Below are 22,005 nucleotides of genomic sequence, written 5' to 3'. Positions count from 1 at the left end.
TAAATCATAATAATATGAGGTGAAATAGTGTTTATTGGGCTCTTAAAATATGTTAAAAATACACCTAACAAAATTTAAAAGCAAACGTTTTCTTCAGAGCAAGTTTGAATAAACCCTCTTTTTAAAGTTTCTTTCCTAAAATCTGTAAAACTGTCAAACTTAATAGCACAAGATAACAATTAAAGGAGATGAAGCTTCTTAATACCCATTTTAGATACCCTGCATAATATTAATCGCCTCATAAAGCAAAACGATAAAGGCCTACAACAATAAAACATTCAGAAAGGCTGACCATACATGATCTTTTAATTCCTCTTTAGGATTTCTAAATGTCCTAACATTTCGGCTTTTACATTATAAAGTCATTGTAAAGGTTATTAAATTAATTTATCCCTTTATTTAAGTTTTACATGGCTCCACAGCTGACTGCACACACAGCCATGAGTTGTAGAGGCTTTTATATTTGATGCTCAGAGTAACTGTCATCACAAAACAGCGCTGACGAAGAATTGCTGAATTAAATTATATATATATATATATATATATATATATATATATATATATATATAGAATAGGTGGTGGATAAATATGCACACAAAAATTGGCCAGTGCGTCTCAATCCCTCAGTACAAAGACTAAACATCTTTACCTGTCAGTGGGTGCTCATGGCTTCTAAATAGCTTGAAGAGTGAAAGTGAAACAAGTGGATTTTTTATCCAAGGTGTTAAAGGTGCAGTGTGTGAGATTGACATCCAGTGGTTAAACTAGGTATTGCACTCTAAAATCAAAACACTTTTTGACCCAGCCCTTCCTCTCATGACTTTATGAAATCGCAGTTTGCCGCAACCGGATAAATTGTATCAGCCATCATGACTGAAATGAAGGGGTGTTTTTCACCAAGTCAACCCGGAGTGCTGAAATGTAATTGGGTAAACTGGCAGTGGGCTGGTTATAGAGACCAAAACAAAGACTTTCAAAAGAGATTAACTGACTTCAGCAATGTTTTTCAGATAAACACTTAGTGTGTTTCATAAATATCTGCAAACATATTATGGTATATTTAAGCTTTAGAAGAGTCAAAAACTTACATACAGCACCTTTACATAGCAAACCTTTTTTTGCTGACTATAGAGAGTAAATCCAGATCAAACAAGACCGGATGGTAAGTTTCACTTTCCTTTCAGAAGCTGTAAGTTCATTAAGCACCATCTAACATCAGGGAGTGATTTTGTGCACATTCACTCTGCTCATCCTCAGAAAAAACACTCGAGTATGAATGCTGAAAGACATGTTAAAACATTGTCATGAGGCTTCTTCTTTATATGAACTTTGAGATGTTCCTTCAGTTATGCAGCCCTCAAATATGTCTTGCCGCATTGCTCTTTGATTTATCTCCATGTCTTCTTTAAGGGTTGATGATTCTGCGAAGCTCTTCCCACACTCCGTATCTGGTTTCTCTCTAGTGTGAGTCCTCTGGTGCAGTTTCAAACGTTCAGCTTTAGCAAAACTCTTCCCGCACTTAAAGCACACATGCTCTTTCACTCTAGTGTGAATCTTCTTATGCCTTCCTAAACTTGACTGTCTTGTAAAACTCTTTCCACACACAGAACACGAATAAGGCTTCTCATTTGTATGATGTCTAATATGGATCTTCAGCTCTAAAGGCCTTGAAAATGTTTTGCCACATTGATCACATTTATAGGGTCTCTCTCCAGTGTGGATTAGCATGTGTACATTAAGGTGTGATAATCGTCTGAAACTCTTTTCACACTGAGTACAGGTGTACGGTTTCTCTCCAGTGTGAATACTCTCGTGTGCTTTCAGTTTTACTGAGTCACTGAATGTTTTGTCGCAGTCTGAACACTTGTACGGTTTCTCTCCAGAGTGGATCCTCTGATGTTTTTTTAAACAGTGTAGACGATTGAAACTCTTTCCACACAAAGAGCATGAAAACGGCTTCATCTTTGAATGAACACTTAAGTAGGTCTTCATGTCTTCACTCAGTTCTGAAAATCCAGTAAACACAAAAAGAGAAAATGTTAAGTGGGGATGCTTTCGCTTTCACTTTCACTTTTAAACAATACATCAATAAGCATGTTTCCATTAGAAAATGCAAAAATCTTTAGCAATATTTTGTAAGTGTAGATAGCGAAGTGTAGGTTGCGAAACAACTGCATTTTATTAAGCATTAATAATATATTACAAATTGGTGATGCGTTTCTCACTGGCTAGCTATATCCAGGCTAATACCAGCAGACCACCAAGAAGAGGAACCAAATCCAACTGTAGGTGCAAGAGAAAGCTTTCTGAAATAGACATCCAGCTGCTAACCCCGATTGTATCCAAAAAACAAAACCACAGCAGCCCAACTCACTGCAGAATTAAATGTGCACCTCAACTCTCCTGTTTCCACCAAAACTGTTGGTCTGGAGCTCCACAGGGTCAATACACATGGCCAGGCTACCAAAGCCAAACCTCTAGTCATGGATTTCAATAGTTCCAGCCGTAAAAATCTTGGGCTGTGGACAATGTATTGCTCTCTGATGAGTCCACCTTCACTGTCTTTCTTATATCCGGGAGAGTTACGGTATGGAGAGGCCCCCCCCAAAACGTGTACCACTAAGACTTTTGCATGCCCAGAGTGAAGCATAGGGGTGGATCGGTGATGGTTTGGGCTGCAATATCATGGAATCCCCTTGACCCAATACTTGTGTTAGATGGGGATGGGTCACTGCAAAGGACTACCGAACCACTCCTGAGGACCATGTGCACCCAATGGGTCAAACATTGTATCCTGAAGGAGGTGCTGTGTAATGCATCAATACACACAACAGGATTGGTTTGATGAACATGAAAGTGAAGTTGAACATCTTCCATGGCCTGCACAGTCACCAGACCTAAATATTATTGAGCACTTTGAGATGTTTTGGAGGCGTCAGGAAAGACTGTCCTCCACCAGAATCACCTAGTGACCTGAACACTATTCTGCAAGAAGAACAGTTCAAAATCTCTCTGGCCACTGTGCAGGACTTGCATCTAGTATTTCCAAGAATAACTGATGCTGTATCATCTGCAACAACAAAAAAAAAGGTTTATTGTTCAACCCCTTTTTTGGTGTTTTGCCTTCCTTTATTGACAGGACAGAAACTAGGCAAGAACCTAGTCAAAAAAGGTTCGGATTGCCAGAAGTGCTTTGGTTCTATTTATCGGCGCATACTATATTTTTAATAGAGGGAGCTTTTGCTAAATTGACACGTTTCCATTAAGCTTATTTTCAACTGACAATATAAATGTTCACAATTTTAATGGTAATGAAAACATGGTTAATGATCAGATAATTGCTGATAACTCTAGATCAGTGGTCACCAAACTTGTTCCTGGAGGGCCGGTGTCCTGCAGACTTTAGCTCCAACCCTAATCAAACACACCTGAACAAGCTAATCAAGGTCTTACAAGGTATACTTGAAACATCCAGGCAGATGTGTTGAGGCAAGTTGGAGCTAAACCCTGCAGGGACACCGGCCCTCCAGGACCAGGATTGGTGACCCCTGCACTTCTTCTGGACACTGGATTAAACATGAACATCCTTAAAGAATTAGTTCTGCCGCAGGTTGTGTGTTACACTTCCACAGTTTACGCTCTTCTTATCAAGTCGGTCTCTTGACATTATGTGTGGGAGATGCATTTAACTCTACTGTGTGAAAAACACACACCGTCTCAGGTCGAGCGGAAACAAAACAGTAACTGTGCGTTCACACTGAAAGCAGTTAGAGCGTCTTAGGTCGCTCTGGCCACCTTGGCGACAATGCTGTCTGCCTTCAGCTCCGGCGGCGAGAGCGTCAAAATTCGCTACATTGATCACGTATTTAAAGGAGCCGTTGCAGCATATCAGTTACATTCCTGCATAAAACATGTTTCTAGCGTGAACATTAGGGGTGTCAAAATTAATTGTTTCTTCGGTGCACCGCGATGCAGACGCGGACAATTCGGTATCGATTCAGTAATAACCATAACCGGTTATTATGTTGTGACGTCATTTATCTCCTTTGCGCTCTGTCGCGAGGGAGGTGAGCGCCGTTATTTACAATACTCAGCCAACTCAGGGCCGGCCCGTGGCATAGGCACCATAGGCAAATGCTTAGGGCGCTGTATATCCAGGGGGCCGCCAGAAATGAGCGCGGTTCAGTTGGTTTTGTTTTCGATTTTCCTGACACACATTCAGTTATAGACGGCAATAACTCAAAAAAACGCTTACCCTAAAAAGATCTAAAGTGTGTTTCCTACAGAAAGACAAAGCTGGTTATGTTTCACAGCTGTCTTTCTTTTTTTTCGCTCGACATTACGAGCACTGCTCCGCTTAAGCCCTCGCAGTCTGCGTTTATTTTAGCCGGCAGAGCTCGCGCTGAGAGGAGCTCTCTGTAAGGGATCGTCGGAAAAGTGCTTATTTTTGTCGTTTTTTCGTTTTTGTGCTCCGCTCAGTGCGAGCTCTCCCTGTTGCAAGGGCTTAAGTGTGTTTGTTTGTTTGTTTGATGCTGTCTATGTTTGTGAATGTGTTTGAATGAGAAACAGTGTGTTGCTGTGTGTCTGTGTGTTTATACAGACAGCATGTTATAGCCTCCCCCCTAAAATATAACACTATATATGGAAAGCATCGTCAATGCACCGTGATGCACCGAGATATCAAATTGAACCGAATCGATGGCATGATAATCGTAACCGAACCGTGAGACCAGTATAGGTTCACACCTCTAGTGAAAATGTTGCGCACTTCTTACCAAATTCATTTAACAATGGAAGATCGAGTTGCGTGTGGTGTGGCTTTGCTCCACTTAATTATCCAATGTGTCCAAATGTCTGAAATATCCTGAAGCAGCAATGCTGTTTTGTACTGTTACGTCGCGTGAGATTCCTGCTTTTTTAGAATAAATATATATAACATTAATGAACATCAGTAACTCGCCAGTTTCTTATTTAATGTATGTTCCTGTGAGAAAACATTGTAAATAATTGGAAATCTGGGGGCCGCAATAATCAAACCCCTGTAATGTGTAATGTAATGTGTATTTATATAGCGCATTTATTGTGTATGGCCATACACCCAAAGCGCTTCACAATCATGAGGGGGGTCTCTCCACACCACCACCAGTGTGCAGCAATCACTTGGATGATGCGACGGCAGCCACAGGACAACGGCGCCAGTGCTTCACCACACACCAGCTATTGGTGGAGTGGAGAGACAGTGATAGAGCCAATTCAGTGGATGGGGATGATTGGGAGGCCATGATCGTAAGGGCCGATAGAGGGACTTTGGCCAGGAAACCGGGTACACCCCTGCTCTTTCACCAGAAGTGCCATGGGATTTTTAATGACCACAGAGAGTCAGGACCTCGGTTTAACGTCTCATCCCAAAGACGGCGCCCACTGATAGTGTAGTGTCCCCTTCACTATACTGGGGCATTAGGACTCACATAGACCACAGGTTGAGCGCCCCCTGCTGGCCTCACTAACACCACTTCCAACAGCAACCTAGTGTTCCCTAGTGGTCTCCCATCCAGGTACTAACCAGGCTCAGCCCTGCTTAGCTTCAGTTAGTAACCGGTCTTGGGCTGCAAGGTGATATGGCAGTGGCCCTGGGAACAACAAGGTCGGAACCAAAGTCCACAGGTCTGTGTTCTCTGAACTCCTATCAAGCGGTGGACTTCTTCATTCTGACTGCTTGCCGCCGAATACTCATTACCATAACGTTTACTTGATTTCAACTCTCCTCAACGCCCACACTGGCGAAGACGTGCCGAGCTGCTCCTCGCCGCTAATCGCCACCGTCTCTCATTGAAAATAAATGACTTCCGGCTACTTTGACGCTCTCGCCGCTTTCGGTGTGAGTGTACGGTAACAAGTGAAGGCATTTCAATATCAACAGCAAGAATATCTCTTTGGGATTGAGACTTTAGTGTTAGACTATGAATCTTATATAAACAAACATCATACGACCCCTTTAAATATTGGCTATAAGCTCCATAATTATCTTAAATAATAAACCTGGAAGGGCTGGATCTTTAGATGATCGACTCACCGTGATATTTTTGTGTGTGTCTTTGTAGAGAAAATATTTCCCTGAAACGCTTCCCGCAAGCAATGCAGAGGAACAGCTTCTCTTTAGTGTGACTCTTCTCATGTGCTTTCAGTTGACCTAACTTACAGAATCTCTCATCGCAGTGTGAACACTTGTAAGGTTTCTCTCCAGTGTGGATCTTCTCATGTTTTCTGAATACTGACTTTCTTAGGAAACTCTTCCCACACTCAGAGCATGAATAAGGCTTCTGCTCTGTATGAACTATAAGATGGATCTTCAGCTCTGATGGCCTTGAAAATGTCTTGCCGCATTGATCACATTGGTGCGGTTTCTCTCCAGTGTGGATCATCATGTGCCGATTAAGGTTTGATGATCGTGTGAAACTCTTCCAACACTGAGTGCACGTGTACGGTCTCTCTCCGGTGTGATTCATCTCATGCGCTTTCAGACTTCCTAACTCATTGAATGTCTTGTCGCAGTGTGAGCACTTGTAAGGTCTCTCTCCAGTGTGAGTCCTCTCGTGTTTCTTTAAACTGTGTGAACGATTGAAACTCTTTCCACACAAAGAGCACAAAAACTGCTTCAACTTTAAATGAACGTTTAAGCAGGTCTTCATGTCTTCATTCGGCTCTGAAAATCAAGTAAACAAAAAAAAGTTACATTTTAAGAGGAAAAATGTCAAGCTTTCACTTTCACTTTCAAACTATTAATCAATAGGCATGTTTCCCTGACAAATATGCACAAGTCTTCAGCTGTATTTCGAAAGTGTAGATAAAAACTATTGCAAACAACAGCGTTTTTATTAACCATTGTTATGCGACTTAATTCATCCTCTCTCAATAATTACAAAATCATGGTGACTGACTGCTTAGTTTCATGTATCGTAGTGTAGCTCAAAAATAATGTGTTTAATTTTGTAAGAACTGTTCTGTTTATGTGTGTAGATTTGGTTCCCTTGCTAAAATTTAACCCAATACTAGTGCAGGGCTCAACAATAAGGACTGCCCCATGGCCCAGGGCCAGCATGCGAGATGCTCGGGATAGTAGACAGGATCCTTACTGGCCCGATCGGGCCACTGGTGCCTTGTCACTAAAGTTTAATTGGCCTGTGACTATTTGTCAATTGCTTGCAAAAACAGTCAGTATTTAGAAACAGTTTTTGTTTTCAAGCCTTCAAATGCTACCTTCTCGGTTCTTCCTATCTGATTGGATGTTGAGAGCACGTTATTTTTTTTTATATCAACTAGTACAGCGAAGAGACAGCAACATGGCGGTAACATTAAATGATGATGCTAAAGGAAAACATTTCTTTCTAACGTCTTGGAAGCAGACATTTATGAGGGTACACCTTGACTAAAAAAATAAAGTGATGTTTTGTACAGTTTACCCGTTAGTCTGGCAGGTCAGCCATCTTTTGTTTCAAAACACTTTGGATTTTGCTCAATATACATTTATTTACATATTTAAATTTTAGATTTACAAAAATTGACACTTTTTATTTTATTTTTTTATACTTGTGGCTAAGAAACAGCTATTAACTTTCTTTGGTGGGGCCAGTGAAAAATATTGGCAGGGCGAGTAAAAATCGGAACCACTTGTCCGATTGGGCCAGTAGAAAAAATCCTTAGCGTTGAACCCTGTGGTGTTATGTTATTATCGTTGGTGACGGAAATAATAGAAACAAAATTAGTAACATACAATGTCTTCTATTTACTGCACAAATGGTAGATAAAGCTTTTAATCTGATTCAGTCTGCTTCAAGTGAGTTGAATCAAGTGATTTGAATCTTCAAGATTCCATTCCTTGAAATAAGCTAATAAATCCTTGATCCATTTAAACATAGGTTGATCCCCTACAGCAGGGGTCACCAAACTTGTTCCTGGAGGTCCGGTGTCCTGCAGATTTTAGCTTCAACCCTAATCAAACACACCTGAACAAGCTAATCAAGGTCTTACTAGGTATACTTGAAACATCCAGGCAGGTGTGTTGAGGCAAGTTGGAGCTAAACCCTGCAGGGACACCGGCCCTCCAGAACCGAGATTGGTGACCCCTGCCCTACAGTGTCAAAGTGGAAAAAATGAAACCACAGCTGCCCAACTCACTGCAGAATTAAACGTGCACATCAACTGTCCTGTTTCCACCAAAACTGTTCACCAGGAGCTCCACAGGGTCAATATACATGTCTGGCTGCTATAGCCACAACTTGTGAAAATCTTGGGCTGTGGACTGTGATGAGTCCATCGACACTGTCTTTCCCATATACAGGAGACTTACAGTGTGGAGAGGATCCAAAAAAGGGAAGCATGGGGGTAATCAGTGATGGCCAAATACTGGTGCTAGAAGGGTGCTGGGTCACTGCCATAGACAACCAAACCATTCTGGAGGACTGTGTGGACCCTATGGGTCAGACATCGAAGTGTGCAGGTGGTTCACATTGGTGTCATGATGATAATGCACCAATACACACGGCAGGACTGGTGACAGTGGTTTGATGAACATTAAAGAAAAGTTAAACATCTCCCATGGCCTGCACAGTCACCAGACCTAAATATTATTGAGCCCTTTGGGGTGTTTTAGAGGAGCCAGTCAGGAAAGGTTTTCCTCCACCAGCATCACCCAGTGACCTGAACACTATTCTGCAAGAAGAACAGCTCAAAATCTCTCTGACCACTGTGCAGGACCAACTGATGCTGTATTGGCCTCAAAAAGAGATTGATTGTCCAAACCCTTAGGAGCCGGACTATGAAACTCCTTTTGGGATTGGGACTTTTGTGTTTTATATAAGTGGATATTGTATAAACACAGCTTGTTACAGTCCAAAGACAAATGAAAACATCAAACCGCATCATACGACCCCTTTAAATATATGTTAAAACCTCCACAAAGATCCTAAAGAATAAATCTGGAAGGGCTGGATATTTAGATGATCAGCTTACCGTGATATTTGCGCGTGTGTCTTCGTAGAGAAAATTTATCCCTGAAACTCTTCCCACAAGCAACGCAGAGAAACCCTTTAGCGTGAATCTTCTTGTGCGCCCTCAGTTGTACCAGCGTACAGAATGTCTTGTCGCAGTGTGAACACTTGTACACTTTCCCTCCAGTGTGGATCTTCATGTGGTACTTGAGACCGTATTTGCACCCAAAACGCTTTCCACATTCAGTGCAGGTGAAGCCGTTTACAGCTGTGCTGTTCAGCAAAACACTGTGTTCAGTGCTTGTGTGAGTTTCTTCTTCACTTTTGACATGATGTTTCTCCTCATCTTCACTCGGTGCTTCACTCTCCTCCTTCACCTTCACATCTGAAAATTAAATTATTAAGTTACATGTCAGTGTGTAACAGCAGATGGTGCTCAAGCATAGTCTCTAATCTAAAATTATTAATAACGTTAGAAAAGGTTTAGGTGAAACAGACTTGTGGTCTAAAAACTGAGGTGCAAAAACATTTGACCACTTAAACATCTGTCAAACACACAAGCGCTCTCATTCATAAGCATTTGAGTGTTCAAACAGTATCTGGAACTTGGAGGACTAAAGAGCACAGTATCATCTCCTGATGAATATCAAACTCAAAAACTATTAAAGAGAGCATCACAATACATTTGTAAAATCTCAGAATCGATGCAGAATTAATTCTCAGTAAGCTCTCGATAAACCTCACGGTTCTTCAGCCTCATTATTGAAGAGTAATGAATAAACACAAACCTATTAGTTCTTCAGTCTCTTCCTGTTTAATTCTGCAGGGTTCTGGATCACTCATCTTCTCACTGTCCTTCAATAAACTCTGTCTTTGTCTTTCACTGATGGAGCTTCAGGGGAAGAAACAGAGAAATCTGATTTATTTACACTGATTGACGAAATAAACATATTATGATGTTATATTTTCTTGCTGACAATATGTAATGTGATAAAGTCAGCTGAGACCAACAAAATTAACTTAGTCAATTTGTAGATCTGAAGACATCAGTATAATGAATGAGAAAACATAAACAGACGAGAAATAGAGGACTGATGAGCCTCAGACTATAAACACTCATTAAACAGCCATTCAGAATCAGCAGCATCATTATAAAAACGTGTATTTACCAATGACTGTAAAAAATATGGACGACGCGACAGCCCCTTTTCCCATTGAACACCTTGAGGGCAAAACGCCTGCTTGACGGGCACAAACTGTCGCAAAAGACTGCTGAAATTGGAGCCTTGACATGCGCAGAAGGACTGTCTGATGGAGCCAGAGGAGGAGCCGCGAAAATGAGCGGAGTCGAGCTTCCAACCAAACGCTTTATGAAAAATCAACCACGCCCCCCGAACTGCTCAGCATGCGTTTGCTGTCATATCAACACAAATGGATGTAATAACGTTAACAAATATGAGGGTTTTATATATTTAATCGCACCAGCTCCGGGCCGCAGCGCATAACCTACTCGCGGCGTCGCAGGCCGATTCCGGCTCGCATGCGGCAGTGCCGGCTCGCTCGGCCGCCACATCTGGCTCGATTGACTCGGGCTGAAATCGGGCAGTGAGTCCAGGCATCCGGAGTAGGTCCAGCAGAGGTAGTCAGTCTGAGCTCTTAGGGGTAAGTCTCCGGCAGGCGAGAATCTAGCCGAAACTGGCCTGAGTGTATTTTGCTATCTGGGTGGTTAGGCGTGTATCAGCAAACTAATAAAGCCCGAAAAAAGCCCTGACCTTAACGAATAAACAGTGTTCCACCAGGATCATGTATGTCAGAAACTGTAGTTTACTGCTGAACTCATTTTGTCATGGTAAAATAACACAGAAATCGAATAATAACACTTCAGTCTTCTGCCGAAGCTCAGACGCGCTGCTTTGAGAAACTGTCAATCACAGCTGTCAATCACGATGACACGCCCAGCATTAAATTACTGCTAAAAACAAACTGTTTACAAAAATGAAGATCTGCATCTATTTCAGCACAATAACCAGTGCCTTAATCCACCAGAACTATCTTTCGGGACATTTTATTGCAAGTGTAATATTTTTTTTTATTTGGGCTCAAGTCTCCTTCATTAACAAGGAGGAGGCGGGCTTTATGACTTGTACAGCAGCCAGCCCCCAGGGGGCGATCTAACGGCCGAGACCCTCACTCAAACGCAGGCTTGCGGCACACTTGGTATTTACAGTATAAATATTATGGTAATCAATAACACATCTATATTAATATCTAGTTAAATTAAATATGAAGCAAGTTTTAAATTAAGATTGTGCGTCCATGTGTACAAACACTGAAGAATCATAAAAACCTTTTAAAAATGCTGAAAGCCTTAATCATTTAATGTTTTCTGCATTACACTTCATATAACTACCGAAATATGACCATTATTTACATTCACAGATCATACTTTGCGATATAACAAAGACAAATATGGAAAATTTCATATACAATAACAAACACCGAGCTCATATTGTCCTCTCAGAGCTCCTCTCTGCCTGCTGTATTGTTTTGGTCAGCAGACACACAGATAGAGGTGAACTCAATGCAGAAACTAGTCGCAGATTGTCGCTTTAATAAACTGTAAAGTGTGTTTTATTGTTGTGTAAACACGAGAAAAAGCGTCAACGACTCACCTCAGCTCTGAAGACTCGACGCTGAATGAACGCGTCAGCGCTGACGTCATCACGGCGAGGCGGGAGCGACGGCAAATCGTCGAAAACGCGTCAAATTAAAATATTGCTGAACATACCTGCCAAAACAATTGTTAATGTATACAAAAAAAACGCCATCCTACATAATGTGTGTGGTGAAATACTATGGCACGAAAAAGCAAATGTTATCCTTTATGGCTGACAGATACACCAAAGTAACCTTGTCCTGATGTAACTACAATCAGCAAACAAATGTTTTAAGCAAATATTAAAAAGCAAACATGTTTAATATTAATAACGAAAGTAGCATTTGAAATGATACCTATTTGACCCAATTAAAAAAACGAAAAACAAACATCGCATTCAATTTCAATTCAATTTTATTTATAAAGCACTTTAAAACAACACAGTTGACCAAAGTGCTGACAATAGAGAGTAACACAAAGCGTATAGCACATACTTTAAAAATAAATAAATAAATAAACATAAAATCTCACGCTGTGATAAAAGCTAAATTGAACAAGTGGGATTTAAGAACAGATTTAAAATAAATAATGCAAGAGACTTGTCTAATATACAACGGCAGCTCATTCCACAATTTTGCTGCCACCACAGCAAAAGCCCGATCCCCTCTGAGCTTTCGACTGGTCCTGGGTACACCAAGGAGGAGCTGGTCGGCTGACCTGAGCGAACGACAAGGTGTGTAGGAACAAAGAAGCGCAGAGAGGTAAAGGGGTGCAGTACATCACATATTTCTCATTTATTCATATTCTTTCGTCCAGAATATTCCACTATGTTCCTGAAAAATTGAACTCATGTAGTTGTAATTAAAATACACACATTTAACTATTGAATAAAGAGCATAGACTGTAAAAGATATGGAGGTAGTATCCGTGACGTCACCCATGGGTTTCTCAACACTGCAAAAGAAACTACAAGTAGGCGCTGCCAACCGTCGACATTTTGTTCGTGCGTCATTGCACACACGGCGGGATCCCAAACAAGGGCAAAGAGGCAAAAAATAAAAAATAAAATAGAATAAAATAAATAAACAAGGGCAAAGAGGCAAAAAAAAAAAAAAAACACCAAGGGGAAAGAGGCGGAGAGTGAGCGGAGCTACAGACACCTGCTGGCATTTTGCTGGACCTGGCTTAGACAGACTTTACTTTGGAGTACTGCATACTTCATTATCTGCGTCTGGTTTGTGTTCGGACCACATGTGCTTTGTTGTACACTAACTCAATAAAGTGATTAGACTTATAAAAACACTGTTGTAACACATTGAGCCACTAAACATTTTTCTTATGACGTTTTTCAACAGGAGGAGAGCGCCAATTACGTCCAAACACTTCAGGTATAGTCTGTGTTAGTACATGCAAGACTATTGATGAAATCCAGGATAACACTGTATGACAACGCTTCAGATGACTGTTCTAGAGCCTGCAGCTAATCAATCTGTCAAATTCAAGAGTGCTTTACAGCTCTAAAAAAAATTATAAATGATCTTAAATAAAACAAATACATTTATAGAGATGGTATATCAGTATATAATTTCACTCATCTGGGAAATGAAGGCAACTTGAATAGTTTGTGAGCACAATAAAGTGCACACAGCATGCCATATCATCTGATAATTGTTGGAAATAATCCCAAATGGCGACTGACTGTGTAAAGAAACATTAACCCAAACAAAAATACAATGTATATGCCAAGTTCAGCAGCTAATCAGCCGGAATCAGCTGAGGTGATGAGATAGCGTGCAGCAAGACCTAGCTGTCACTCAAGTGGCCACGCCCTTATTTATGCAGAATTAATATAACTTAATAAAAAGTAAACGGATGAGTTCACTCTCCTCACAGTTGTCATGAAGGGTAATATTAGCTATTTGCACCAAAGCCAGCTTTTGTAGCAGGCTGTAAACATGTTTTTATTAGCTGTAAAAATGCCCAATTTACCATTGCAGTCAGTGGACATCTTAATTTGCTGGAGCAGCCCCCCAAAGGTCAGTCGATGAAATGCAGTTTCAGTTACTTCCATACTGGCGTCTCGAGGGAGAGCGGGAGGTTGCCACTTGATATGTAGCAGAGTTTTCAGGAACGTAATTTTTTGTTAATGTGTTGTTAAACTCCACAGAAAGAAAACAAATAAGGCCTCTTCTTTGCATGAACTCTAAGATGGCTCCTCAGCACTGAAGCCCTTAAAAACGTTTTGCAGCACTGATCACATTTGTGCGGTTTCTCTCCAGTGTGGATCTTCATGTGTCTCTTAAGGTTTGACGAGAGTTTGAATCTCATCCCACACTGACTACATGTGAACGGCTTCTCTCCGCTGTGAATCCTCTGGTGTCGTTTCAATTCTCCAGCTCTAATAAAACTCTTCCCACAGTCAAGGCACTCAAACTCTTTCACACCAGCGTGGATCTTCTGATGTGCTGTTAAATTCGAGTGTCGTGTAAAATGCTTTCCGCACAGAGAGCATGAATTTGTGTGAACTCTACTGTGGATTGTCTTGGCTTCACTCAGTTCTTCAGTCTCCTCCTTCACAATCAAGTCTAAAAATAGAGTGAAGAAAAATAGAAGTTATGTTTTAAGAGAGATGCAAAACAACGAATGAATTATCAACAAGCCTAAACGCTTATTTCACACGGCCGCCATTTTAAAAAACAGCAAAGCGAGGCTGCGGAGAGAAGAAAACCGGAGGTATAGTATCAGCACAGGACCGGTCAAAGATTGAGAATTTTATCGCAGGCAGAGTGAGGGCAACGGTTCATAACTTGCTAGATGACCATCAACCGTTTTCTTAGAGGATACAAGTTTTATTAATGGAGAAAATTACCAAGCACTGCAGTGTTTGTGTGTTCTGTGTTTGTCTGAGATAATTAGTCTACCGAATTTCCGTCTTTCGGATGAGACGTTAAACCGAGGTCCCGACTCTCTGTGGTCGTTAAAAATCCCAGGATGTCCTTCGAAAAAGAGTAGGGGTTTAACCCCGGCATCCTGGCCAAATCTGCCCACTGGCCTCTGTCCATCATGGCCTCCTAACCATCCCCATATTCCAATTGGCTTCATCTCTGTCTCCTCTCCACCAATCAGCTGGTGTGTGGTGTGCGGTTTGGTGCAAAATGGCTGCCGTGGCGTCATCCAAGTGGATGGATGAGGAGATTTGCCCCCCATTGTGTTAAGCGCTTTGAGTGCTCAGAAAAGCCATATATAAATGTAAGGAATTATTATTATTATTATTATGTGTACAGTATATTCCATACAAGCTGAAGCTGATCGATAGGTCAGGTCTTGTCACGTGACTCGCTGTGCTGTCCCGGCATTCCTTCAACTAAGTGCGTCTAGAAGGCGCAAGCAACGCACCTCCATTGGAAGTAACGAACTTGTGCGTACTCTAAGAAAATGCACGATATGCAGATGGCCCCTAAAAGGCCACCGTCATTTGCGATCTCCATCAGTTGATCCTCTTGCACAGACATGCTGGATTCACCTGATTTGTTGACAAACGGATTGCGGATTCATACTTTGGCAGTTCATAGGTCCCTTACTGGGCTGTTTCCCCTATGCAAAGAAACTTTCCAAAGACGCTTGTTTCTTATTCATTTTGCGCCTTGTGGGTTAATTTTGGGCGCTCAAGTGACTGAGATGTATGCGAGAGAATACGGCCATTTGTCAATATAAAAGATCGTTCAGACTCATTCATTCATTTTCTTGTCGGCTTAGTCCCTTTATTAATCCGGAGTCGCCACAGCGGAATGAACCGCCAACTTATCCAACAAGTTTTTACGCAGCGGATGCCCTTCCAGCCGCAACCCATCTCTGGGAAACATCCACACACACACACACACACACTCATACACTACGGACAATTTAGCCTACCCAATTCACCTGTACTGCATGTTTTTGGACTGTTGGGGAAACCGGAGCACCCTGAGGAAACCCATGCGAAGGCAGGGAGAACATGCAAACTCCACACAGAAACACCAACTGAGCTGAGGTTCGAACCAGCAACCCAGCGACATTCTTGTTGTGAGGCGACAGCACTACCTACTGCGCCACTGCCTCGCCCGTTCAGACTTAGATAATAAATGAAATGGAAGTCATTAATGATCTCTTGTGCGGCCCGGTACCAATTGATCCAGAGACAGTGAGGACTACTGCGTTACATGTCCACAACTTCACACATTACGCCTGTGTACATTCCTCTACATCAAGCGATCTCTTGACATAAAATAAATCTTTAGATGATCTACTTACTGTGATAGGTGTTCGTGTGCTTTCGTAGAGAACACAAATGTGTGAAACTCTTCCCACACTGAGCACATGTGTGCGGTTTCTCTCCAGTGTGAGTCCTCTCGTGTGATTTCAGGTGTGCTAAGAGGCTGAATCTCTTCTCGCAGTGTGAACACCTGTAAGGTCTCTCTCCAGTGTGGATCCTCATGTGACGCTTGAGACTGTGTCTGCGCTCGAAACACTTTCCACACTGAGTGCAGGAGAAGCTTTTTATGGCTGCTGTCTCCATTATAAAGTCAATGTTTTCTTCAGTTTTGACATATTGCTTCTTATCTTCACTCAGTGCTTCACTCTTCTCCTTTACCATCACCACATCTGAAAATAAAAGTAAATAGGTTACATTTTGAAAGGGTAGTTTTAAACAGCAGATGCCGTTCTAGGGTAGTTTTTTGGTGCTCAGGTCTAGTTTTTAACAGTAGATAGCTGCCTATGCATGTTTTACCAGAGAAGAACAGGTTCTCTGACTCTGATTGGTTTCTCCCAAGGTTTGTTCTCCACTTATATCAATAGTGAAGTTTTGGTTCCTTGCCATTGTCGCTTGGTTAGTTGGGTTATTTAGCCTTAATAATATAATTTATATTTGGATGCTACAATTTATACTGATGCACATCACATGTCTTAACACAGGCATGTCCAATCTTGGTCCTGGAGGGCCGGTGTCCTGCAGAGTTTATTTCCAACCCCAATCAGACACACCTGGTCTAGCTAACCAAGCTCTTACGAGGCTTTCTAGAAACATCCTTGTAGGTGTGTTGAGGCAGGTTGGAGCTTAAATCAACAGGACACCGGCCCTCCAGGACCGACTTTGGACACCCTTGTCTTAGCATATGGTGATAAGTGTGGGCGAAGGTAAGAGTTGTAGGGGTAAGTGTCGAGACACTTAGAGCAGTGTTTCCCAACCCTATTCCTGGAGGCACACCAACAGTACATATTTTTGATATCTCCTTTATCTGACCCATTAGCTTTAGGTTTTGGAGTCTCTTCTGATGTTCTGAGGTCCTGCAGATTTTAGCTCCAACTTGCCTCAACACAACTGCATGGATGTTTCTAGAATGCTTTATTAGAGCTTGATTGGCTAGCCCAGGTGTGTCTGATTGGGGTGGGAACTAAACTTTGCAGAACAACGACACTCCAGGACCGAGTTTGGACACCCCTGCCCTAAACAAACACATCTGAATCAAATCATCAGAATAGACTCCAAAATCTGAAGTAATGGGTCAGATAAGGTAGACTTTCGAATTATGCACTGTTGGTGTGCCTCCAGGAACAGGGTTGGGAAACACGGCCCTAAGGGGCTCGACACATGTTTAACACTCATTACCATTACAAAGGTGACCATATTTCACTTTCATTTTCGACAATAAATGCACATTTACCGGAAGGATTGCCCTACTCATAATTCTCTCTTCATATAACCGTATACAGACATCCCAAGTCTCCCGGAAGTTCCCACAAATGCAGTCTCCCCAGGGAATGACTATTCTATACTTGCGATGTCTGCGTATATATGGCTATTACACATCCATATTATGTTGTGCTATAGCCTGGTTCATTAGTTTGTTGGATCATATTGCTATCTCAGTACAATTGATCCCTTCCAGAGTTCTTTTCAATCGAGCCAAGACCATCTCATTCGGGCGATCTCAGACTGACTGATTTGGCAGAGATGAGAGCACGATTATGGGTTTCAGATATGCCAATCGAACTGAGCTAAGGGGGCAAACGAGACCGGTTCTGAAACAAACGTCTCGGTATGAAAGCTCTTTTACACTCCAACAGGAAACTGCATCATACAACCACTTTAAGTGAAGTTTAATTATAAACTAATTCGAGAGGATCAGGTGATTATGATTGCTTGCAGCCGGACCTGCATTATTCAACTTACGATACACCAATCAGACGATTCCTAAACCACTATAATTACCCTCAGTTCCATATCACAGCCATCTTCGTTTCGAAGAATCCCCCCTTCCACCCCTACTCCTCCTCCTTCCCTAGATGGGTGGCCCAGTGGTTAGCACTGCTGCCTCACAGCAAGAACTGTTTCTAGTCCTTACCAAGCCAGCCGACTTTTCTGTGCGGAGTTTGCACGTTCTTCCCATGCTCACTTGGGTTTCCCCCAGGTTCCCCGGTTTCCTCCAACCGCCCAAAAATATGCAACCTTAAGTTAACGGACTAATCCAAATCGGCACCATAGACATGCTCCTAGTAAGTAGTTATCTCTTAAGAGTGATCACTATCTGTTCATTATCTACAGCAGGGGAGTTCTCCACATCTACATGGGCTCAAACTCACCTCTCGCCTTGCAAATATGAGGGAGCCCTAAGCTCAAGGATCTTATGAGCTCAGGGCTCTCTCCCGGGGCAGCATGCCAAACTAGCTTTATAATCAATCATCAGCTAAGTGTCAACTCTTAAAATGTGTGTCATCAACTCCATGATTATCCTACTTACCATGTAAGGTTTGTGTGTGTGAACGTAGAGAAGATAGATCAGTGAAACCTTTTCCACAATCAGTGCAGTGATAGGGTTCATCTCCAGTGTGAGTCAGCTCATGCTTTTTCAGGTGTCCGGAATGAACAAATCCCCTTTCGCACCGTGAGCACTTGTACGGTTTCTCTCCAGTGTGGATCCTCTCGTGTATTTTCAGGTTTCCTAACAGGCTGAATCCCTTATTGCAGTGTGAACACTTGTAGGGTTTCTCTCCCGTGTGGATCCTCATGTGAATCTCCAGATTGTGTTTGCGGCTGAAACTCTTTCCACACTGAGTGCAGGTGAACGCTTTGGCATCTGTTCTTTCCAGTACTTTTGTTTTTGCAGTATTTTTCAGATTTCTGTCTGTAGTTTTGACATGATGTTTCTCCTCCTCTTCACTCCGCTCTTCACTCTCCTCCTTCACAATCACATCTGAAAATTAAGTAAATACATGACAGTGCTCTAGACTAGTTTTTAACCATACTTTTTAAAAATGATCATGAATAGGCATTTGTTCACACACTGCTACCAGTGAAAGTGTCAAATGGCCCATTTCCACTGAGTGGTACAGTACATGTCACCTTTATCAGGCTTGCGTTTCCACTGCTAAAAGGTATCGATGGTACTCTTTTAGTGGGCATGATGTACGACAGAAAGTTTCTGACAACGTCATTCTCACTCGAGAAAATGTCTACAGTAAAGCTGTACGGGTCGCTAACATATATGAGAAGCACTTCTCACAAAACAGATGCTTTACATACATAAATACTTCTGAAAAAATGTTTATTACTAACTTTTCTATGAACATGATTTGATTGCAGATCAAACAATCTGCAGTTATATAAAATAAATGAACATATATGAACGCATTCAGACCCCTACAGACTCTGATATGTTACCAACTACAGAAAACTACACACAGCAGACATTTAGTCCTTATTTGAGTTGAAACAACATGAAGCATAAAGCCCAGAGTCAGAGCAAACCTCTCAACTGTGTCTTTAATCTTCAGCAGAACATGTGACCTCTGTTAGAAAGTAATTCTGTCATTGCGAGTTCATAATAGGCCAAAAGGTGATGATAATAGTTAAACATGGCAGGTTGTTCATGTTTTAGGTTGCAGACGCTTCATTTGCTGCTGTTTTTTCCGGCTTCTCCTTTGTTTTTGTCGCGCTTCACTCTCGCGTTTGTTCCTTTGTGATTAGATATCAAAACGATTCAATGATCGCGTGCACGTTATTAACATGAGCTCAAGAAGCTTGTTATTTCAAATATAGGCGAGATTGCGAGCTCTATGGACAAAGTGAAACTGCTTGGACTTTTAAACGGGCTTGTAAAACAACAACAGGGCACAGTAGATTTTGTTCCTCTTGACTTTGTAGCTGTTCATCAAGACGACGACAAGGTTTGTTTGAGCTCAGGTTGACCATGGCTTATCATTACATGTATATATTATTACGGTGTAATGTCTAGGCTGTGTTTTTAAAACATGGCTTTTCCTTTGTTTTCATTCTGGCTTGTTGCGTGAGCGAATGACGCATCTCTGTAAACCTATGGCTTTCAGCTGCGCATCTAGCTCTGCCTTTTGGTACCCTTGGTACCCTTTGCAAAGGGTGCCAAAAAAGTGGTTTGGTACGGTTCTTTAGACAGTGGAAACGACCATAAAAGCGTACCACTTAGTGGAAACAGGCCAAAAGTAGCTGTAAATCATTGATTTTCAATGGGAGCTGGCGGTGAGCTCAGAGGAAATTGGCGTGATTTGGATGTGTGGTTGTTGAGGAGAGTTGAAATCGGCTCATCTTTAGGGTAATGATTAAATAGACACTAAGGTAGCGGTCTCAAACTTTTGAGCTGGAGACCATTTACATACCCACCCTCCTCCTCCCTCCGGCCCACAACTGACGTCAAAAATATAACGAGATTTGCCCTGTCGAAACATATATTTTTGAACCTTTATCATCGTTGTTTAGTTGCGTCTAGCCACTTGTTTTTTTGACCCGCCACCTAGTCGACATTTAAAGTGCTGCATTCAGATTAGTTTTACTTTCATTTTCTCTCAGTGTACGGTCGAGAGTAACACATGCGCTTTATTTCTGTGGCTGATTTAAATGTTGAAATATATGTCCATAAGTGCTTTATTTTTACTGAAGCTCAACTTTTGAAAATATTCAAGGGTCATTTGATAAGTTTTATACCACTTGTAATTTGTTGTACAAACACTTCTTCATGGCTTACACGCTATGCTGGTTATGTAACAAATATGACAATTTTGCTAATATTCAAATAGTCTCATTTAATAGATTTTCCTCATATGCTTATTAAGATTTTGCATAAAAACTATGTACATTAGTAAAATTGTACTGCCAGTTGAACTGAACGTAAATGTTGATGAAAGTAAATGTGAATATTACTTTACTATTTCCAATGATGACTATTTCCAAAATAATGAAGTACACAGATGCATTGTTTACAACAAGCATACATAAATATAAAAGTGAGAAAAGTACATTTTGATTTCATGACAAATGTTAATAATAAAGGTAATATGATAAAGAACTAAAAATATATTTTAAAAAGATGAAGAACCGCACTGTTTTACAGCCTCATTATTGAAGAGTAATGAATAAACACAAACCTATTAGTTCTTCAGTCTCTTCCTGTTTAATTCTGCAGGGTTCTGGATCACTCATCTTCTCACTGTCCTTCAATAAACTCTGCCTTTGTCTTTCACTGATGGAGCTTCAGAGAAATAAACAGAGAAATCTGATTCATTTACACTGATTGAGGAAATAAATATTAATATGGTAGTTATGTTGTGTAAGTGACAATATGTAACTTGCTCAAGTCAACTGACACCCTTAATATTACCTTAATTTGGCAATTTGTAAATCCGAAGACAGTATAACAACTTGGGCAAGAACAGAAACTACTGACATAAAGAGGATTTCAGCAGCTCTGATAATATTGATGATGAGCCTCAGACTGTAAACACTCATTAAACAGACACTCTGTCTGAATAGATCGGCTCATTTCATACTGAATGTTTGCAGAATTAATTAAGTTTATCAACTATTGCAATTTATTGCACGTAAATCAACATCTAGTTAAAAATCCTCAGTAATTATTTATACCAATAGTCATTAGATTGTTAGCAGTAGCACAATTTGGGAAATCATAAAATACTTTACAAATAATCTGTTGCCGTGACAGATTTACAATATTCCTTCACAGATCACACTTTGTGATATTACAATCGTGGAAATACTTATACACACTAACACAGAAAAACACAAACATCACATCAAGATCATATTGTCCTCTCAGAGCTCCTCTCCGCCTGCAGTATTGTTTTGGTCAGCAGACACACAGATAGAGGTGAACTCAATGCAGAAACTAGTCGCAGATTGTCGCTTTAATAAACTGTAAAGTGTGTTTTATTGTTGTGTAAACACGAGAAAAAGCGTCAACGACTCACCTCAGCTCTGAAGACTCGACGCTGAATGAACGCGTAAGCGGTGACGTCATCGCGACGAGGCGGCCGCAAAAGCGGATAAAAAAAAAA

At 41.2% G+C, this 22,005-nt stretch overlaps 2 protein-coding genes across 6 annotated transcripts; both read right to left on the bottom strand.

Annotated features, from left to right (window-relative positions):
* Positions 1-15: 15 nt before the first annotated feature.
* On the bottom strand, positions 16-11,686 carry si:ch211-255f4.3. Of its 4 annotated transcripts, none has more exons than XM_087302249.1 (5): positions 11,213-11,686; positions 9,776-10,162; positions 9,010-9,372; positions 6,074-6,703; positions 16-2,006 (listed from the first exon to the last, which is right to left on the bottom strand). In XM_087302249.1, the coding sequence occupies exons 2-5, from the start codon at positions 9,828-9,830 to the stop codon at positions 1,303-1,305; spliced, it is 1,752 nt and encodes a 583-aa protein (XP_087158375.1). In that variant the 5' UTR covers positions 9,831-10,162; positions 11,213-11,686; the 3' UTR covers positions 16-1,302. The 4 variants fall into 4 exon arrangements, 3 of the variants coding, with proteins under 3 accessions (XP_087158375.1, XP_087158374.1, NP_001410311.1); XM_087302248.1 differs by having other exon boundaries at positions 9,776-9,879; positions 11,660-11,686; XR_015521032.1 differs by lacking the exon at positions 16-2,006 and adding an exon at positions 4,467-5,708 and having other exon boundaries at positions 5,821-6,703; positions 9,776-9,879; positions 11,660-11,686.
* Positions 11,687-12,039: 353 nt separating this feature from the next.
* si:ch211-255f4.1 lies at positions 12,040-21,971 on the bottom strand. Of its 2 annotated transcripts, none has more exons than XM_087303533.1 (5): positions 21,919-21,971; positions 21,079-21,182; positions 18,423-18,875; positions 15,934-16,284; positions 12,040-14,228 (listed from the first exon to the last, which is right to left on the bottom strand). In XM_087303533.1, exons 1-5 carry the CDS (start codon positions 21,966-21,968, stop codon positions 13,798-13,800), a joined length of 1,389 nt encoding a protein of 462 aa, XP_087159659.1. In that variant the 5' UTR covers positions 21,969-21,971; the 3' UTR covers positions 12,040-13,797. The 2 variants fall into 2 exon arrangements, with proteins under 2 accessions (XP_087159659.1, XP_087159658.1); XM_087303532.1 differs by having other exon boundaries at positions 21,312-21,945.
* Positions 21,972-22,005: the final 34 nt, after the last annotated feature.

This window comes from Danio rerio, chromosome 22, assembly GCF_052040795.2.
Source record: "Danio rerio strain M-AB ecotype USA chromosome 22, GRCz13ab, whole genome shotgun sequence".
Classification (NCBI taxonomy): Eukaryota; Metazoa; Chordata; class Actinopteri; order Cypriniformes; family Danionidae; genus Danio; species Danio rerio.
This window is presented reverse-complemented; position numbering and strand designations above follow the sequence as displayed.